At 40.8% G+C, this 17,456-nt stretch overlaps 1 protein-coding gene across 1 annotated transcript; it reads left to right on the top strand.

Moving 5' to 3' along the window:
* The first annotated feature begins 13,549 nt into the window (after window positions 1-13,549).
* LOC104608233 (CASP-like protein 1C1) lies at window positions 13,550-14,449 on the top strand. Its single transcript, XM_010274168.3, has 3 exons — window positions 13,550-13,827; window positions 13,909-14,011; window positions 14,112-14,449. The coding sequence occupies exons 1-3, from the start codon at window positions 13,673-13,675 to the stop codon at window positions 14,340-14,342; spliced, it is 489 nt and encodes a 162-aa protein (XP_010272470.1). The 5' UTR covers window positions 13,550-13,672; the 3' UTR covers window positions 14,343-14,449.
* Window positions 14,450-17,456: the final 3,007 nt, after the last annotated feature.

Here is a 17,456-nt window from a genome sequence, read left to right as displayed (position 1 = left end):
AGTAATCGGTTGTTGCTAAAAAACTATGTAGGTAACCATTTTATATATTGTTGCTAAAACAATTTGTTTGGCGACGGTTTTAAATGGTTGTTTCCAAACATTATTTTTGTCAACAATTGGACTGACTGTTGTAAAAAACATATTTCGCAACACTTGGTTGTTTTAAAACACTTTTAACAACGACTTCGCTAGCAATGGTTTATCCTAAAGGTCAATTTTCTATATTGGAAACAATATTAGAAACAGTTCTTTTAGTTGTAAGTAAAACATTTAGCAACAGTTCTTTTAGTTGTTTAGCAACAGTTTTTTCTACATTAGAAACAATATTTGGACCGTTGCTAAAGGTCAATTTTCTTGTAGTGGTAGGGTCTAGTTCCAAATTCTTAGAATCGACCCCTACCCAAATCAATGGTTTATCTATCCTACCCAAACCGACCCAATGAATTAGCCTTGGTTGGCCTTGGTGGAATTGGCCTTGGAATCGAACTTGCCTTGAAATAAACTTCAAAATATTTTTAAGAATGTGAACATTTTAACTTAGGCACTCATTGTTACAAAAGTCATGGTTTCACTTGACCATTGAGTTACTTAAGTAATTTGATCATTTGTTTTCATTTTAATATTTGAATGTGTATAATAAATAATATAAAAGGTAATTTATAAAGTTTAAATTATAATATGATAAATTTGGAGCCATATATTAATATATTATAATAATCTACATATTAAGTTACTCAATTTAATCAATAAACATAATATAAGTTTTAAATTATAAATTATCATTATTGAAAACCAACTTTTTAAAGGACATGTTTCTTTTTTTTAAGAGGGAGAGTAAAAAAAGAACAGGTTCCATGGGTAAACCCTAGAACTGACCCCAGAACCGTTAAGGCCACAATCGACCTTAGAATCGATCTTTACAGGGTAGGTTCTGGTTCCAAAAACTTGGAACCGACCCCTATAGGGTAGGTTCCAGGTTCTACCATGGAACCAAACCAAACCGACCCGTGCTCACTTCTAATTGTAACTATAATTGATGACTCAAAATTGTAAGCAACCATCTAGCATGTATAGTGCTGAATGGTTTCTAAGTTTGTAAAACACAATCTGGTTTCTATTATACTAGATGGTCTGTACAATTGTGGGAATCATATAAAACTTTGTGTCCTATTGGGTTTTAAATGAATTTGAGAGTGTAAATACTATTTTGTCACATGAGTGATATATATTTGCAATCGCAAATTATGATTCAAAACTACAATTAACCATCCCGTATTTGTAATATCGGATGGTTACCAAGCCTGTAAAATACCATCCTATTGTCAAGTTGTTAATTGTGTGTCTAAATTTTTTCCATGCAATAATGCATAAGTGAAGTGATTTCTTGTACCAAAGTTTTAGCGACCTGTTTGACCTGTATGGATGCCCTTTTTAAGATTTCTACAAGAATTTATGCTAAAAGTGGAATCCAACAAGAGTGGTTTTTACCAATGAATTCATTATCAAATGGGACCTCTATCAATACAAGGTGGTGGTGGGATTTATATTCCATTAAAAAGTTAGAAACAACGAACACATAGATAGAAAGAGAGAACACCCTCAACTATAGAACATGTTATTTCAATATGGTCCTTTGAGCTTATAGGGGCGAGCTAAGAACCAACAGAGGCATGGAAAAATGGCACAGACTCCCTTTTTGCTTTCGTTCTTTCAGATTGAGATGCCAATAGAGTCATAAAGTAGGTTTGCTTATGGGAGAGATAGATTGGAGATTGGGGGAGAGAGGTATAGAAAATAGTGAGAAGAATCAGAGAGATAGAGATTGATGGTGCGCAATCTGGAAGCTCCTAGCTAGAGGATGATCTAGACCTTAGTCGTGTAGCGAGTTGGACCAAGCTACAAGACATAGGATTAGAGCACCCGGGGCGGTTAACCCGATAAGGTCGCTCCGATGCTTAAGTTAGTACTATGTTGTGATTGTGAGCTAGAATTTGAGTGCTAGAGAGCTTGGATGCAAGTACCTGGACCATGGAGGGGTTGACGCTTTTATATAGCCGAGTTATTGTGGGTTTCCCAGAACAATTCCGAGATCTGCGGCCTGAATGGACGAGATCCATTCCTGCTTTAGTCGGGGAGTAACGTATCAGTCAATGAACTTCATTATCACCGTCCGATTCGGACGGGGAGAAGATAAGGCTTGCCGTTATGCAGTATGATCCTGCAATATCCGAAGTCTGTTGGGAAGCTACTTTGATTTATTACGTGTCACTTCGGTTCTCAAGAGCAAGGATGCAGTGTTCACAGAAGAGGTCGCTCGTTGGGCCGACTTGCTAGTTGCTCAGCTCGGGGCCCGAGCGGCCACACACCGTATGGTGGTACGTTCTTGAACTTGTCTTTCAAATTGTCTTGTACTTAGATATTTTGTATACCGATACTCGTTTTCTTCTCTTGGTAGGTGAACTCCTCCATCCACACCTGGCTTATCAGTCCAAGGTGAATCTAAAGCGGGCTCTTGAAGTCGATGAGTCTTCTCGAAATGCCCACGCCGAACTGAACTTAGCTTGCAACAAAATTAACCAACTGAAGGACGACGCACGAGCTAAGAAGGAGCTGCTAACTCTGCTGATGTCAGAGAAGAAGGAGCTCGAAGAGCATGAAATGGCATTGAAGAGGGAGGTCGAGAACCTCGAGGCCCACGTGAAGGAATGAACCGAACTACTACTTCAGGCGATGGAGGAGGCCAAGGTTAAGGCAGTTGAGGAGTACAAGTCCTCAGTGGAGCTTCGGGAAAGGCTGGTCGAGGCAGGGACAGCGGGTTACCGCAAGGGGTTCAAACTAAGTAGGTGGTTGACCCGGCGTGAATTTCCCCACCTCGACCTCAACGCCATAACCACGTCAAAGATCACCGAGGAGATGGCCATCAAAGCTGCAAAAGATCCGGACTTCGAAGCGGAGAGTGATGGCGACCTGCTTGATGACAAGGAAGAGGAGACCAGTGCTGGCGAGGACCGTATGGTGACAGATCCTCTTGCCAAAGTCTCCAATAAGGATGAAGAGCCCCAAACAAATTGAAGCCTCTTTCCTTAGACCTCCCCTCCTTTTGTAATGCTCAATGTTCCGAGCCTCCAAGCTCGGTCAGTTGTAATCTTTCTCTTTTTTTTTGTACTTGAAGTTCTTTATTAATGAAATACAAGTGTTTTGCAATTTTGTGTGCCAAGTTTTCTAAGTGTAGATTACTCCCGAGCTGGTGAGCTCGACACTAATAGGAATACTCTAATCGCCTTTGTATGCCAGGGCGAAGAGACACTGTAGGGTACATACCCGACCTATCTGTGACTGGGTCACTTTGCTTTATGCCAAAGAGACTGGATTTTAAGTTGCCTGTGCCGAAGAGGCGACTACGACTTATCGTGCCGAGGTCTGTTATCAGCTCGACACCATAGCCCTTAGGCTTTTGGGAGTCTCTTATGGTCCTCTCTCCAACTCGTTGTCTATTTGACCAGTTTGGTAATTTCATGAGTGACTCATACTTGGAGTTGTGGATTCATACATAGTATCTTCTTAAGTTGTCGATGTTCCATGCTCGAGATACTAGTTTCCCTTTCAAAGTCTCGAGCTCATACGTGCCTTCCCCGTACCCGTCTTATACGGTACGGACCTTCCTAGTTCGGTTTGAGCTTACCCACACTGGGCTCAGGTACCATAACTTTCCGTAGGACTAGATCGCCAACACGAAACTGTCATTTATTGACCCTAACATTATAATACCGACCTACTTTCTGTTGGTATGTCATAGTATGGATGTAGGTCAGGTCTCGTACCTCTTCTACAAGGTTGAGGTTGGTACAGATCTCGTCATTATTTGTTTCCTCATCATAAGCCTCAAGGCGCAACGTGGACACTTCGATTTCTAGTGGGATCACCGCTTCTGTACCATATGTGAGGTTAAAGGGGGTCTCACCTGTCGCTGTCTTGATGGTAGTCCGGTAGGCCCAAGGAACACTGGGTAGCTTGTCCACCCACAACCCTTTAGCTCGTGCAAGATGAGTTTTCAACCCGCGAATGATGGCTCTGTTCGTTACTTCGGCTTGCTCGTTTGCTTGTGGATGTACTACCGATGTGAAGTTCTGTTGAATCCCCATCTCAGCGCACCAGTTCTGAAATTTAATATCTTTAAAGTGCTTCCCGTTATCCGAAATCAAGATTTTGGGGAGTCAGAAACGACATATGATGTTTTTCCAAAAGAAATTTTGCATGTTCTGAGTTGTAATGCTTACTAGCGGTTCGGCTTCCACCCACTTCATGAAGTAGTCTACCGCCACGACTAAGAACTTCCTCTGTCCGGTTGCTGGCGGAAATGGACCAAGGATGTCGATTCCCCACTACGTGAAGGGTCACGGGCTAGTAAGATACTTTAAGTCGGTAGCAGGTTGATGGAGGATGTTGGCATGCCTCTAACATCTGTCACATTTCTTGACAAGTTCGAGTGAGTCTGCTTTCATTGTGGGCCAATAGTAGCCCTGCCTTAATGCCTTTTGGGCAAGGGCCCTACCCCCCAGGTGTACTCCACATAGACCTTCACAGATATCATGAAGTACAAGCTCAGCTTCTGTGGGTCGTAGGCAATGTAGGTAGGGGAGCGTGAATGATCTCTTATACAGTCGTCCATCTATGAGGACGTACTTGGCCGATTGTCGCTTTACCCTTCGAGTTGCATTGCATTCTGTAGGTAGGGTTCCATGGAGCAGATAATCAACAAGCGGGTTAATCTAGCTCGGTTCCACTTGCAACACGAGAGTAGATAATCCGATTGTCATTCTACCCTCTATGTACACAGTTCGCATAGTGTTGTCGCTCGTACTTGCTAGTCGTGACAGGGCATCGGCCTCGACATTCTCGGACCTAGGGATTTGTCTAATAAAGAAGGAACGAAAGCTCGATAGGATCTCTCTGACTCTGGTTAAGTAGGCTGCCATGGTCGTGTCACGAGTTTCGTAGTTGCCATTGACTTGGTTAACTACCAGTTGAGAGTCACTACAGACGATGAGGTGCTTCGTTTCCATCTCCTTTGCTAAGTTGAGCCCGAGAATTAGCGCCTCATACTCCGCCTCATAGTTCGATGCCTTAAATCCGAAGCGGAGAGCATACTTTAGCTTCACCTCGCTCGAGCTGTACAGTATCAGTCCCGCTCTGCTTCCTCATTGGTTAGATGAGCCATCGACATAGAGGATCCAGGGCTCCTCGTCCCAGGTCAGTACTGCTATGACCGGGACCGGTGCCGCACTGGTTGATGCCTTTAACATGCGAGTGGGCTCAGTCAGTTCAAGGGCCGGTGTGCTGAACGTGCATTCTGCTATGAAGTCTTCCAAGACTTGGGCTTTGATCTCTGGTCATGGCTCGAACCGGAGGTCGTATTTGCTGAGCTCCATGGACCACTTTGTCAACCTCCCGGAGACCTCGGGTTTAAGTAGGATGTGCCTCAGAGGTCTATCCGTAAGGACAACAATGGTATGGGTTTGGAAGTAGGGGCGTAATTTTTGAGCTGCTACCACTAGTGCGTACACTAGCTTCTCGATGTCGGGGTATCTGGTTTCTGCGTTCTGCAGTACCTTACTTACATAGTAGACAGGCCGTTGAACCCAGTCTACCTCCCTAATTAGTACCGAGCTGACTACCTCATCACTTGCGGAGAGGTACAGCTTCAAAACATCACCTTCCTCAGGTCGGGTTAAAACGGGGCGGTACTTAGATACCTTTTGAGCTCGTTAAACGCGAGTTGACATTCTTCAGTCCATTCGAAAGTCTCATTCTTTTAAATAGCTTTAAAGAAGGGGAGGCATCGACATGCTGACTTGGACAAGAAACGGCTTGCTACCCGGCCAGTCAACCTCTGGACTTCTTTTATTTTTCGAGGTGGACTCATGTCCATAATTGTCTTTATCTTTTCTGGGTTGGCTTCGATACCACGCTAGTGGACTATGTAGCCTAAAAATTTTCCCGAAGTGATTCCGAAGATACACTTATTCGGATTTAATTTCATATTATATTTTCTTAAAATTTGGAAAACAATGTCTAAATCATTAATTAAAGATTCAGAGAACTGGGTCTTTACAACCATGTCGTCAACATAACACTCCACTTTATTGCCAATTAAAGGGTCAAAAATTTTATGTACAAGTCGTTGGAAGGTTGCTATAGCATTTTTCAAACCAAAGGGCATAACTTTATAGCAATATAGCCCTAGTTCAGTTACAAAGGTAGTTTTGTTTTGGTCACCTGTGTCCATCCTAATCTGATTATAGCCAGAGTAGGCGTCCATGAAACTCAGCAACTCGTGCTCTGAAGTCGCATCTACTAGGTGCTCAATTCTGGGTAGGGGGAAGCAATCCTTTGGGCAGGCTTTGTTCAGGTCAATGTAGTCGACGCACATGGGCCACTGATGAAGTCTACAATGTAGTCGAGCACTGGATTTGCGACCCAACTCGAGTAATGGACCTCCCTGATGAAGTTTGCAGCGAGGAGCATCCCGACCTCCTCATCGACTACCCTCCACCATTCCGGGGCGAGGTTGCGTTTTCTTTGTCGGACTGGCCTAACTAAAGGGTCCACATTCAGTTTGTGAGTTATGACACTAGGGTCAATTCCGGGCATTTCTGTCGCAAACCAGGCAAAAACGTCTAAATTGTTAAGTAGAAAACTTACTAGTTGATTTCGAAGCGGTTCGCTTACGAGTGCTCCGATCTGGAGAGTCTTGGTTAGTTCGGTTTCGGACACTGGTGTGTGGACCGTCTCCTCCACTGGGGCAGCTCGCTCCTCATTGTAGTCTGTCGGTCGTTCCAGTTCGACGTCCTCTGCTATCTTTGCTTTTCTTTTGAGAGCAGTCGCATAACACCTTCGAGACTTGAACTGGTCGCCTCGTACAACATGCGTAATAAGCCAACCTATGATTCTGTTGTACGGGGATGGGGTAGTGACCACCAGGAATGTGTGTTCGAACCGGACAATATTTGGCCATGTGCCCGCCTCCACCGGTACTATGACACGACCTATAGGCCTAACTTCTTCTCTGATGTACCCTACTAGTGGGGCGTCTGCCGGCGTTAGGTCACTCTATTGTAATTGTAGCTTGTCAAAGGTTTCCTTGAAGAGGATATCTGCTGAACTACCTAAGTCCACCAATATCCGCCTTACTTCAAAGTCATTGATGACCATCTTCACGACTAGGGCGTCATCATGAGGATACTGGATCCCGCAAGCGTCGTCCTCGGTAAAGTAGATCGGTTCTACAATCCGAGGTCATTTGGGTTGGTTCTCTGCTTCGTGCTTTAGCTCTCAGAATGATGTTTTCCCAGCCGCCACTATGCACCCCGCTATAATAGATCCCCCGGTGATCATATTAATCACTCCGCGGATCGGTCTCTCTTTTGGTAGCGGGCGAGGTGGCTGTTCGTTCTGTTTGCTACTCTCTGGGGCGTCTTTTTTCCGTTCTCCTTGTCGGTTCCCCTGTTCCTTTTCTTCGTGTAGAATGTACTTTTTCATGTATCCACGACGAATTAGCTCTTCAATTTTGTCGTGGAGGTTTCTATAGTTTTCAGTATTGTGATTGTGGTCCCGATGAAAGTGGCAATAGACGTTCGGGTTCCTGGTCATTGGGTCTCCGCGAAGTCTAGGTGGTCATCTGACGATAGGGGAATCCTTTATTGCCATTAGGATTTCTCCTCGCTTCGTATTCAAAGGGGTGTAGTTCGTCCTCTCCACTAGAGGGGGATTTGTTTCTTCGCTTGGGGGACTTACTTTTCTTTCTTTTCTTGTTGCTCATCCCCTCTTCCGCCCTCTTCCTTTTTTCTCCTAGCTGGTTGTCAGTTTTTTGGTTTATTTCCTCTTCAGTGCTGATAAATTGGTATGCCAACTGGAGGAAGTCGATGATATTTTTTGGTTTGTTGGCTACAACGTGCCACTTGAACTCTTTATGGGTGATGCCTTTGCGTGCTGTGGTGAGACGTACTGCTGGGTCAAGGTCAGGTATTTGCAGGCATGTTTTGTTAAAGCATTTGATATAGCTACGGATTGACTCTCCCTCCCTTTGCACCACGTTCAGAAGGCTCTCCTATGATTTCAGACACTTCTTACTAGTGATGAAGTGGGCCATGAACATGTCTGCAAACTGCGCCCAACTTCCGATAGAACCCGATGCCAGGTTTTTGTACCAGGTCCGAGCTACTCCTTTGAACATGATGGAGAAAGCCACGCACATACAAGCTTCATCGGCCCCGACGAGGTGCATTTGGGATTGGAACGTGTCCACATGATCATTGGGATCAAAGGAACCATCATACTTGTCTAGTGGTGGGACCTTGAAATCTTTTGGCATGGAGGTTGCTAGGAGCTTGGGTGTTAGGGGAGAAGGCTGGCTCAAAAGAGCAGGTATTGTTCTTGTGGCCACTGAGCTCACCTCCTCTCTTTCCCAACCTTGGTCAGCTGGATGGTTGGGCTTTGCTGCTGGATCATTTCTTGCTAATGAACGACGAGTCTTGCGATGTCGCCGCTGCTGCTTCTTAGGTGGAGCGACATTTGTACTTCCGGCCTCCGTGTTGTTAGGCACTTCGATCTTACTTCGAATAGTAGGGCGAGCTGGTTCGGAGATTCTTCTCGCCACCTCCTCTTCGTCATGTGTTCGATGTTGGTTGCTGCAAGGAACCGAGGGGTTTCTCCTGGAGCCCGCACCTCGGACCTCGGATCGGTGCTCCACGTGGGAAATTTGCTAGTTGGGACTCTCAGGCTGGCTAGGTTCGGGTCTATTCCTCAGGCTTTCTCTTTGAGAGGCAGGGGGTACGTCAGTCACCAACAACACCCCGGGGCGGGGTATGTCCCGAATTGGAGGCCAGTATTTGCGAAGTTCTCTCCCTGTGAGGCGGGGACTAGCACTGGTTGTTCGCTGGCTGGTTTGGTTGTAGTGGTGGGAACTGCTGCTGATACTGCTGATAAAAGTAATATTGCTGGAACTGATGAATCTGCTGCATCTGAATCTGCATCGTTTGGACACTCTGGACGAGGTTGCTGAACTGCGAGTGTCCAATCCCAAGGGAATCACGGAAGGATCTGAGAATGTGGTGCTCACCTGGGGAAGCGGGACACTCACCTGTTGGGCAGCGTGGGGTGCATACACTAATGAGACTCCAGATATGGTCAGAGGAATGGCAAACTGGCCGATTGTCACCAAGGGTCCTTGGCGAGCGACTATCTGCTGCTCTTGCCCCCTTGTGATGTTCATGTTACCCTTACCGTTGTGGTTGAAAGATGCTATTGAGGTTGAGACTGAGTTTGAAATTGTAAAGAGATTGGGATGACCTTTCGATTGTGTTCCCATAGACGGCGCCAATTGATGGTGCGCGATCTGCAAGCTCCTAGCTTTAGGATGATCTGGACCTTAGTCGGGTAGCGAGCTAGACCAGGCTGCAAGACCTTAGAGCACCCGGGGCAGTTTACCCGGCAAGGTCACTCCGATGCTTAAGTCAGTACTATGTTGTGATTGCGAGCTAGAATCTGAGTGCTAGAGAGCTTGGATGCAAGTAATTGCGCGTACCTAGACCATGTTGGGGTTGACGACTTTATATAGCCGAGTTATTGCGGGTTTCCCAGAACAGTTCCGAGATCTACGGCTTGAATGGGCGAGATCCGTTCCCGCTTTTGTCGGGAAGTAACGTATTAGTCAATGAACTTCATTATCGCCGCTCGATTCGGACGGGGAGAAGATAAGGCTTACCGTTATGCGGTATGATCCCGCAATGTCCGAAGTCTGCTAGGAAGCTACTAGGATTTATTACGTGTCACTTCGGTTCCTGGGCCCCAAACTTGATTAGCAGCTGAGGTGGCATTACGCCGAGGTGAGTTGTTGTCGAAGTGACTTTACGCCGAGCTCCGCATAGCGCTGACTAGGATCCCCTTGCTGAGTTGTCATCCTACATGCAGATCGCGTTCACATGACTTTTATTTACTAGATCATGCCAAATTACTCCTCATCAGAGATAGAGATAGAGATAGAGATAGAGATAGAGATAGAGAGAGAGAGAGAGAGAGAGGCTTTTAAACATGGGGCAATTTGGTCCCAATAAAGACTTTTTTCTTCTCGCTATTTGTTTTTGCAATTTATTTTGAAACATATCTAATTTTGCCAATTCAACAAACTTTGTTAATTTTTATGCAAAAAACCCTAAAAAGAAAGCCTAAATATTAAGGTTACAAAGTTAGAATTTGGAAAATTACAAGAATACAATGCATACATGGAGGGTATCATGACCTGATGGGCCAGGTCAGCCAAAACCCAAACCTGACTTGAATTTAAGAATCAAAACCCTAACCCAGCCCTACACCTAAATAGACCTAACCTTAAATCCAGCCCATAGGGTTAGGTCGGTTCAAGCTGGGTTTACCATTTAACCTAACCTATTGGCATCACATATTTACTTAAACACGTTTAGAAATTCACATATTTACTAAAACCTACCATATAGTTTACATATCATTAAAACACCCTTGTCATTTGCAACTCCTTTATCTAAGCCACCATTCATCAGAAGTTGCTTGTATTTAAGTTGGGAATGGTCATGTTACCCCTTAAAAGTGATTGGAAAATGCGAAAGAACATAAGTCCTGGGAATTTTATTTTTTTCCAAAAATGCCTCTAATAATTCTCATATCATGTGCACTCCATGCCTTCTCTAAACCAAATTATGAGGGGAGGGTTTTATTTTTAAAAGGTTGATATGAGATCCACTAGGAGTATTTTCAAAGTAAAAAAAAAAAAAAAAACCTGAACAAATGACTTTTTTTTTCATTTTCAGAGGTCATATGTCAATTTGCAAATGGAATAAATAGGTTTTGGTGAAAGGTCGATTAAGTAAAGCAATTATAAACTATAGGGTGTTTTAATTAATAATATATGCAAACTAAAGGATAGATTTTTATAAGTATGTGAAACTATAGAAGGTGTATAAGAAATGACCCATAAATATATTGCACCAATGGGAAGACTTGGGGAACAAAAGTCTCCTTTTATGCCTTGTTTTCTTCCCTACTAATCTCTCTGTGCAACATAACTACATCTATGAGTGAAAAACAGAGTATCTGCAACTTGTTCCTTGCCCTCCCATTCAATTAACATACGATTATTTTCAAAAAAAAAAAAAAAAATAGACATACCCTTGCTTCTCAACCCATCCAAAACTGAAATTAAAAAGTCGTGTTCTTAAATTTCTGATTGGAAAAACTTGTTTTCATGTTACATCATCATGTTTCATATATCATAGTGCTCCAAAGTTTCTTTCGTTTTCAGAACTGATATTTAATGCCTTAATGGTTTCAAAAACTTGAATGTTTTTTTTTTCTTTTTTTTATAAATAAAACCAACTTGTTTAGCTAACACTGTGATTTCAAAAACGAAAACCCTCATTAATTTGTTGGCCTTTCCTTGAAATGATGAATATTGAATGTTAAAAATCTCATTCTTACCTTCGATTTTAGAAACTTTTTCATTAGAAGACAAAGCAAGAAGTTTTTCAATTCAGCTGTTATCAAATGGCCCCTTAATTTGGAGATTCAATTTTGTCATAAAGTATAAGAAAAAAGCGGAAAAAAAAAAAAAAAACTAATGTGACAGTGATTATTGGGCAGACCAATTGAAACTATGGAGCAATATGATACTTTAAATAGGGCAAATGTTGTGGTGCATAAACTACAAACCGTGAAGAAAAAACATGAAACAATGAATTAGTGTGACACCTTTGATGTTTTTTAATGTCTTTGACATGATTGATAAATAGCCCTTGTAAAATAAGTAGACTATGTAATACTTTTAACATAATTAATTGATATCAAGATTTAATATGTCACAAATATATATATATATTAATAGCCTCTACTCTCAATGCTGAGATAGAAATAGAATATACTATTAGATTGTAATGTGTATGTTATATATATTTTCTGCATATTAAATCAAGATTTCAAACAATTAGATCAAAGCTTACTTTTCATTGATTATGTTTCATAAGATGTATTTACCATTAAAACTTTAACAATATTAAAGATGCTTGTCATTCTATCACTAGTTTTACATTTTTTTATTCTGCACCATAGATTTTGCTTACTTTATACATTTAAGGTTCTTTTTGCCAAAATCAATGAAGTAACGAAGTCAACAAAAAAAAAAAAACCATTAGAAAAAACATGATTAATAGAAATTTAGTACTGGAAAAACCCTCAATGAGGTTGTATCCACTTTAAAATTTAGAGCGCCCCTCTCTCTCTCTCGCAATTTTTAATTTTATAAGATTTATATTTTTCCAGTTGTACATATAAAATTGCATGTCAATCAATCTATATAAATATAAATTAGTGCAATATCTCAACATTGGTCGTTGATGTTTCCTTCCAACTGACAAGTGACGACAAAAGCTGTACGTGTTATTGGGCCTGACATCTAATCCCTTTGATGGGTCCCTTGTTCTAGAGCACCTTTTCCTTATCTATGCTTGAGACTTTCTAGTGACAGGCCCAGGGCCCAAAGTTGAGTTCATGTTGGGCTGTTGGCCGAGCCCATCTCACTTCTCTCTTATTTCTTTTTTCCTAAGCTGGGATTTGTTGCGTCTACTAAGCTTATTTTCACCAACTATTTTGGATCTGCCTACCTCAGCAGTCTGGAAGGAGTAGGACAAAGATCTCATAATTTCTCTAAGGGGCTGATGCATGCATGCACACCAACCATATAAACTTAAACTAGCGTGAGTCAGATGTATCAGCAGCCATGACCCATGAATTAATAAAAAAGAAGAAAGTTAACAGAAAAAGAAAAGCTACCAGCAACATGTACAATTGCACACTCTTCCAATGGTGTACAAAGACGTCGAGATACAAATTTTGACTTCAGAAATAGTATTTTATATGGTTTTAGTCATAAAAGGACGAATCAATTTATTAAGAGACCAATCGTCTCCTCACTTTAAAATATTTGCACAACTACTGAATTAATAATAGAATCATGCATGATCTGGAATAACTCTTCCATCCTTTTGTTATTGATTTGGTTTGTTCCTCTGGTTATGCCCTTTATTTGTTTCTTCTATTTGCTGTGAACAAAGTCAAAAACATTGTCTCAGGCCTGGAGGTTAATCAGCTAAATCAAATGGGTAAGGATCATAAATGTGAATGAATGATCTGTTTTAGCCTTTCTGAAGTGTGACGAAATTTCAACCAGACGGGGGTTGATTAGTTTACTTAAATCAAACTCGAGAGGGAGACAAATTTTTGTTTGGTTGATACAAATTACTGTTGAGTTTCTAGTACTTGTAACAGAGAAAAATAAATTGCAAATCTGCTCATTAGTCTCTATCAAGTAGATGAACACTCTCAACTAACCTGAATCTCTATTTACAATTGGAGAAAGGGATACTTCACTTAGAAAAACAGTTTAACCAATGGATATCAGTGATGATTGTCAATTTTGAACATAAAAAACAGAAAAGTAGTACACCCTCCCCCATCTGCTTTTGCCAAACATATGACTTCAAAGCCAATATTAAAACTTGTTAGTCTTCTACACCCCCTCCCCACCTTCCTCCTCTCACTCAACTCAACTCAACTCAATCGCCATTGAAACTCACCATACGTAGGTACCATGGAAAAGAAGAAGAGGGCTGTCCTCTTTGTTTTCAGGTTCCTGGCCTTTGCTGCAGCAATTTCTGCCACCATTGTCATGGCGACAAGCAATGAGAATGCTTTCTTTTACGGCATAGAGTTGGAGGCAAGCTATAACAACTCGCCTGCCTTAACGTAAGTTCTCTGCTTGTTCACTCAGTCGTCATCTCTTCTTCCTTGCGCTGGCTACTGAAACTAAGCTTGTCGTTGTTGCAGGTATTTTGTCATTGCTTATTCAATCGTAACTGTTTATGGGTTTCTCCTCCTTTTTCTACCTCCGTCTAGCAAGCTCTGGCAATTCGTGGTGGCCGTCGATGTGGTAATATAACAGTTAACAACTACTGTGTTTCTTGCTTGAATTAATGCTTTATCATTTGATCTGAAACTAATTAAGGTAGCGTGGGTTCTGGGTTTTCTAGATTGCCACAGTGTTGGTCACTTCCTCCTTTTCGGCCGCCTTGGCAGTAGCTTATGTGGGCAAGCAGGGAAACTCTTCTGCGGGTTGGCTGCCTATCTGCGACCAAGTCTCCGACTTCTGCAAACAAATAGCAGGAGCTCTAGTTGCAGGCTTCGCTGCCATGATTATCTATACAGGGCTCCTCCTTTATTCCATCCACACTGTTCTGGATCCTCTTCTTGTATTCGATTAGGTTCTCAGAGAAACGATTCGCCCGATAAAGGATTGTACTGTGATTAATTATAATATATGTTCTCTGTAAGATAAACTTTGAAATGGTGAATCGGTTGAATAATCAAATTTTGTTACAGGGTTAATGCCATTAATGTGGAGTTGGTTAAGTTAAAAACGCTATTAAAAACCCTACTATATATGAGCAATATTAGGCTTGCACTGCAAATTTGTATCGCTAGCTAGCGTTTCTAGGGCGGCCTTATGTAATTTGCCATTTGTCCCAGGTTCCCATTAATTAATTACGTCTCAGTAGAACCCATAGAGGAGATTAATTGGGCCAAATTAAATCAGCTTAAAATACAGTTCCCCAAGTTCTTTTTTTTTCCCTATAATTATATATTTGGAAGTTGAGTCTTGTATTAGAACTCTTGGAATATAATGAAATCATCAGTTGGTCAACTACTCGCATTGGTTCTGGCAGCCTGTCTCTAGTCTCTCCTAGGAAGGACACATCCAGTGTTTAGGTTCTATTAGAACTCTTGGAATATAAAATAGGGTAAAAGAATTAAACCTTTTCACATTGCACATTGTTTGCAAATTTATATATATATACCAAGTAGTAGAGTTTGCCACATCAGAAGCCTTCTTCCTGCTCCATTATTCAAATCGAGCAATTTTAGAACACTCGGAATCTACTCCCCACAAGTTCAAGTTGTTCCCACATCCATATCCATATAGTATCATCACCATGTATTGGGAACATCTTCCTATGAATGACAAAGGAGATATTTCCAATGCAAAACTGTAATGTCTTGTGTGTAGAGATGTGGGAACAACTTGTAGATAGCAGATCCAAACCCATTCTAGAGGGGGTGCAAAAAGATACCATCTAGAAGCACATGGAGTTGCCACCTGGCATGGCAATCTACCATTTCTTGCCCCTTTAGCGGTTGTTTGGTATCGATGGTATTTATAAGATAAACGTTTTATATAATTTTGTCATGAAAAACGAGAGAAAATCTACTTTAAACATGCTGAACTTTTTTTATTACACCTCAGTGCCATTAGGCGCCATAAAAGCCAAACAGTGAAAATTCGTATTGAGAATGAAAAACATCAAAATTGGTGTATTTTTAATAAACGGTTTACACAATTTTTGAGAGCGGCTCAACCAAATAACTTTTTAGGCATTTTTTTGTTAAACACATCTTCAATGCTAAGCTGGCACCGTTTCTTCGAGAAGCTACATCGATACCAAACACCATCTTAATTTACGGAGAAAATCCGGCATGATTTTGAATTTAAAAAGAAAACAACCCAACACCATTCTGAATTGTGATAAAACAAGAAGAAAATAACCCCACGATTCTTTCTATCCTCTTCTACCTTCCTTAACCACAGTGGTTTCTTCACAGTTTTTTGGACGAAGTAGGGGTGGAGCATTCAGCCATTCACTGACAATTGTTCACAAACGTTTGCCACTTTGGTATTTTTACTCAAATGTATCAGTCTTTTTTTGAAAGATCCTTGCCTTCCCAAGAAGTTAATTATTACCTTTTTCAGATTTCTAATTGCCCCTTTCTATCTTTCTACTGAAACACATTACCTAGGAAAGAGATTTTCACTTGATTTTTTCCAATTTCTTGCCAACCATTGGAGCATCTCGCACTTATTGGATCTGGTCGCAGTTCATCTCTCTTCAGATTTTCTTACAAAAAATAGGTATGTTCTAGATTTTTTTTTGTTTTTTTGGTCCATTAAATGCATTATTCTTGGTATTTTTTTAACGTCTGGCATTCGTTTAAACCATTGAAATGGCATCTATTTCTCTTTAAACCACTCCGACTACTTTTCGTCGTGTTCACATCTGTTGTGCTGTGTTTACGGTTTTAAGCGAATACAATAGACAAAACGCGGTGAAGAAGACGATCTCCATATTCGGGTACAAATTGGGTTTATAGAATCATACTCGGTCCATTTAACTTAAGTCACGTGGCTTAAGTTAAATGGACCGGGTGCTTATAAGTGGAAAACTAACCCATATCTAGCCCGTTTTAATTGTTGTTTACTATTTATTAAATAGTTAAATAGATAAATATTAATTAGCAGTACCAATTAACCGTATTAATTTATTAATAGTCTTTATTAAAAAAATTAAATTTCTTGTGAAATGTAGGTCCAAGCCTCCATCGTCTCCACTATAACAGAAATCAGTACCGGAATTGTCGATGTAAAGAGCTTTCCTCTCTCCTTCCCTTCATCATTCATCCGTTCACCAACCCAGACCGGATTGAATCACATAACTAACACCCGAAGTAACATAACCAATAGAAGAAGGAGAAGCAGGGAGCAACAGTTGAAAAGATGCAAATGGAGTATAAATCTCGGTTTAAGGTAAATTTGCATTATGATTCACTTTTGTTTGTATTTGGCAACATTACATTTTTGCATTGACAAATAATAAACCAATGCATATTTACATTGATAATAAGATGTAAAAGTACATCAATAAAAAAGAAATAAATTTGCATTCAAGTGAGTTTTTGATAATAAAAAAAAAAAAAAAAAAAAACATATGCTTTATTGGAATTTATATTTGCATCTATTACAGCTAAAAGCCTGTTTGGTAAGAAGGTAAATTTGTCAATGCAAAACTAAAACTTTATAATTTATATGAACCATTTTACACTCTACATATCTGCATTCACACATATTTGCATCGTTTCCAAATGCAGCATAAGGAGTTTCGTTTGCAGGATGAGAGGACACAACGATAGAACTTTTAAGTTTTATCCCTAACTTCATTCTCTACAGCACCACTCTGCATCGGAAAATGACCCTGGAAACCAAACTACAACTCAACTAACCTGAGTTAATGTTGGGAATAATCCTTATATTTTTCTTTGTGAAAAATCACAGAAATTTTAACCACAAATATCAAGAAATTTTAACCACAAATATCAAGCATGCAATAATAATAAAACAAATAACAAAAAACAGAGCAAGTAATAATAGTAGACACCAAGTTTTTTTACATGAAAAACCCCTCACACTACAAGAAAAATGATCTTTAGCTATGGACAAAATTGTAGCTAAAAATCCAAAAAACCATAGCTATAAGTTTATAACTACG

This window comes from Nelumbo nucifera, chromosome 1 (assembly GCF_055504915.1).
Source record: "Nelumbo nucifera cultivar China Antique chromosome 1, China Antique-T2T, whole genome shotgun sequence".
NCBI classification, from domain to species: Eukaryota; Viridiplantae; Streptophyta; class Magnoliopsida; order Proteales; family Nelumbonaceae; genus Nelumbo; species Nelumbo nucifera.
The sequence above is the reverse complement of the archived record's forward strand: the minus strand, read 5'-3'. Positions and strand labels throughout refer to the sequence as shown.

Coding starts and splice junctions, on each gene's coding strand:
- LOC104608233 (XM_010274168.3), top strand. CDS start 13,673: ATGGAAAAGAAGAAGAGGGCTGTCCTCTTTGTTTTCAGGTTCCTGGCC. Junction 13,828..13,908: donor AACAACTCGCCTGCCTTAAC/GTAAGTTCTCTG, acceptor TCGTTGTTGCAG/GTATTTTGTCATTGCTTATT. Junction 14,012..14,111: donor TCGTGGTGGCCGTCGATGTG/GTAATATAACAG, acceptor TGGGTTTTCTAG/ATTGCCACAGTGTTGGTCAC.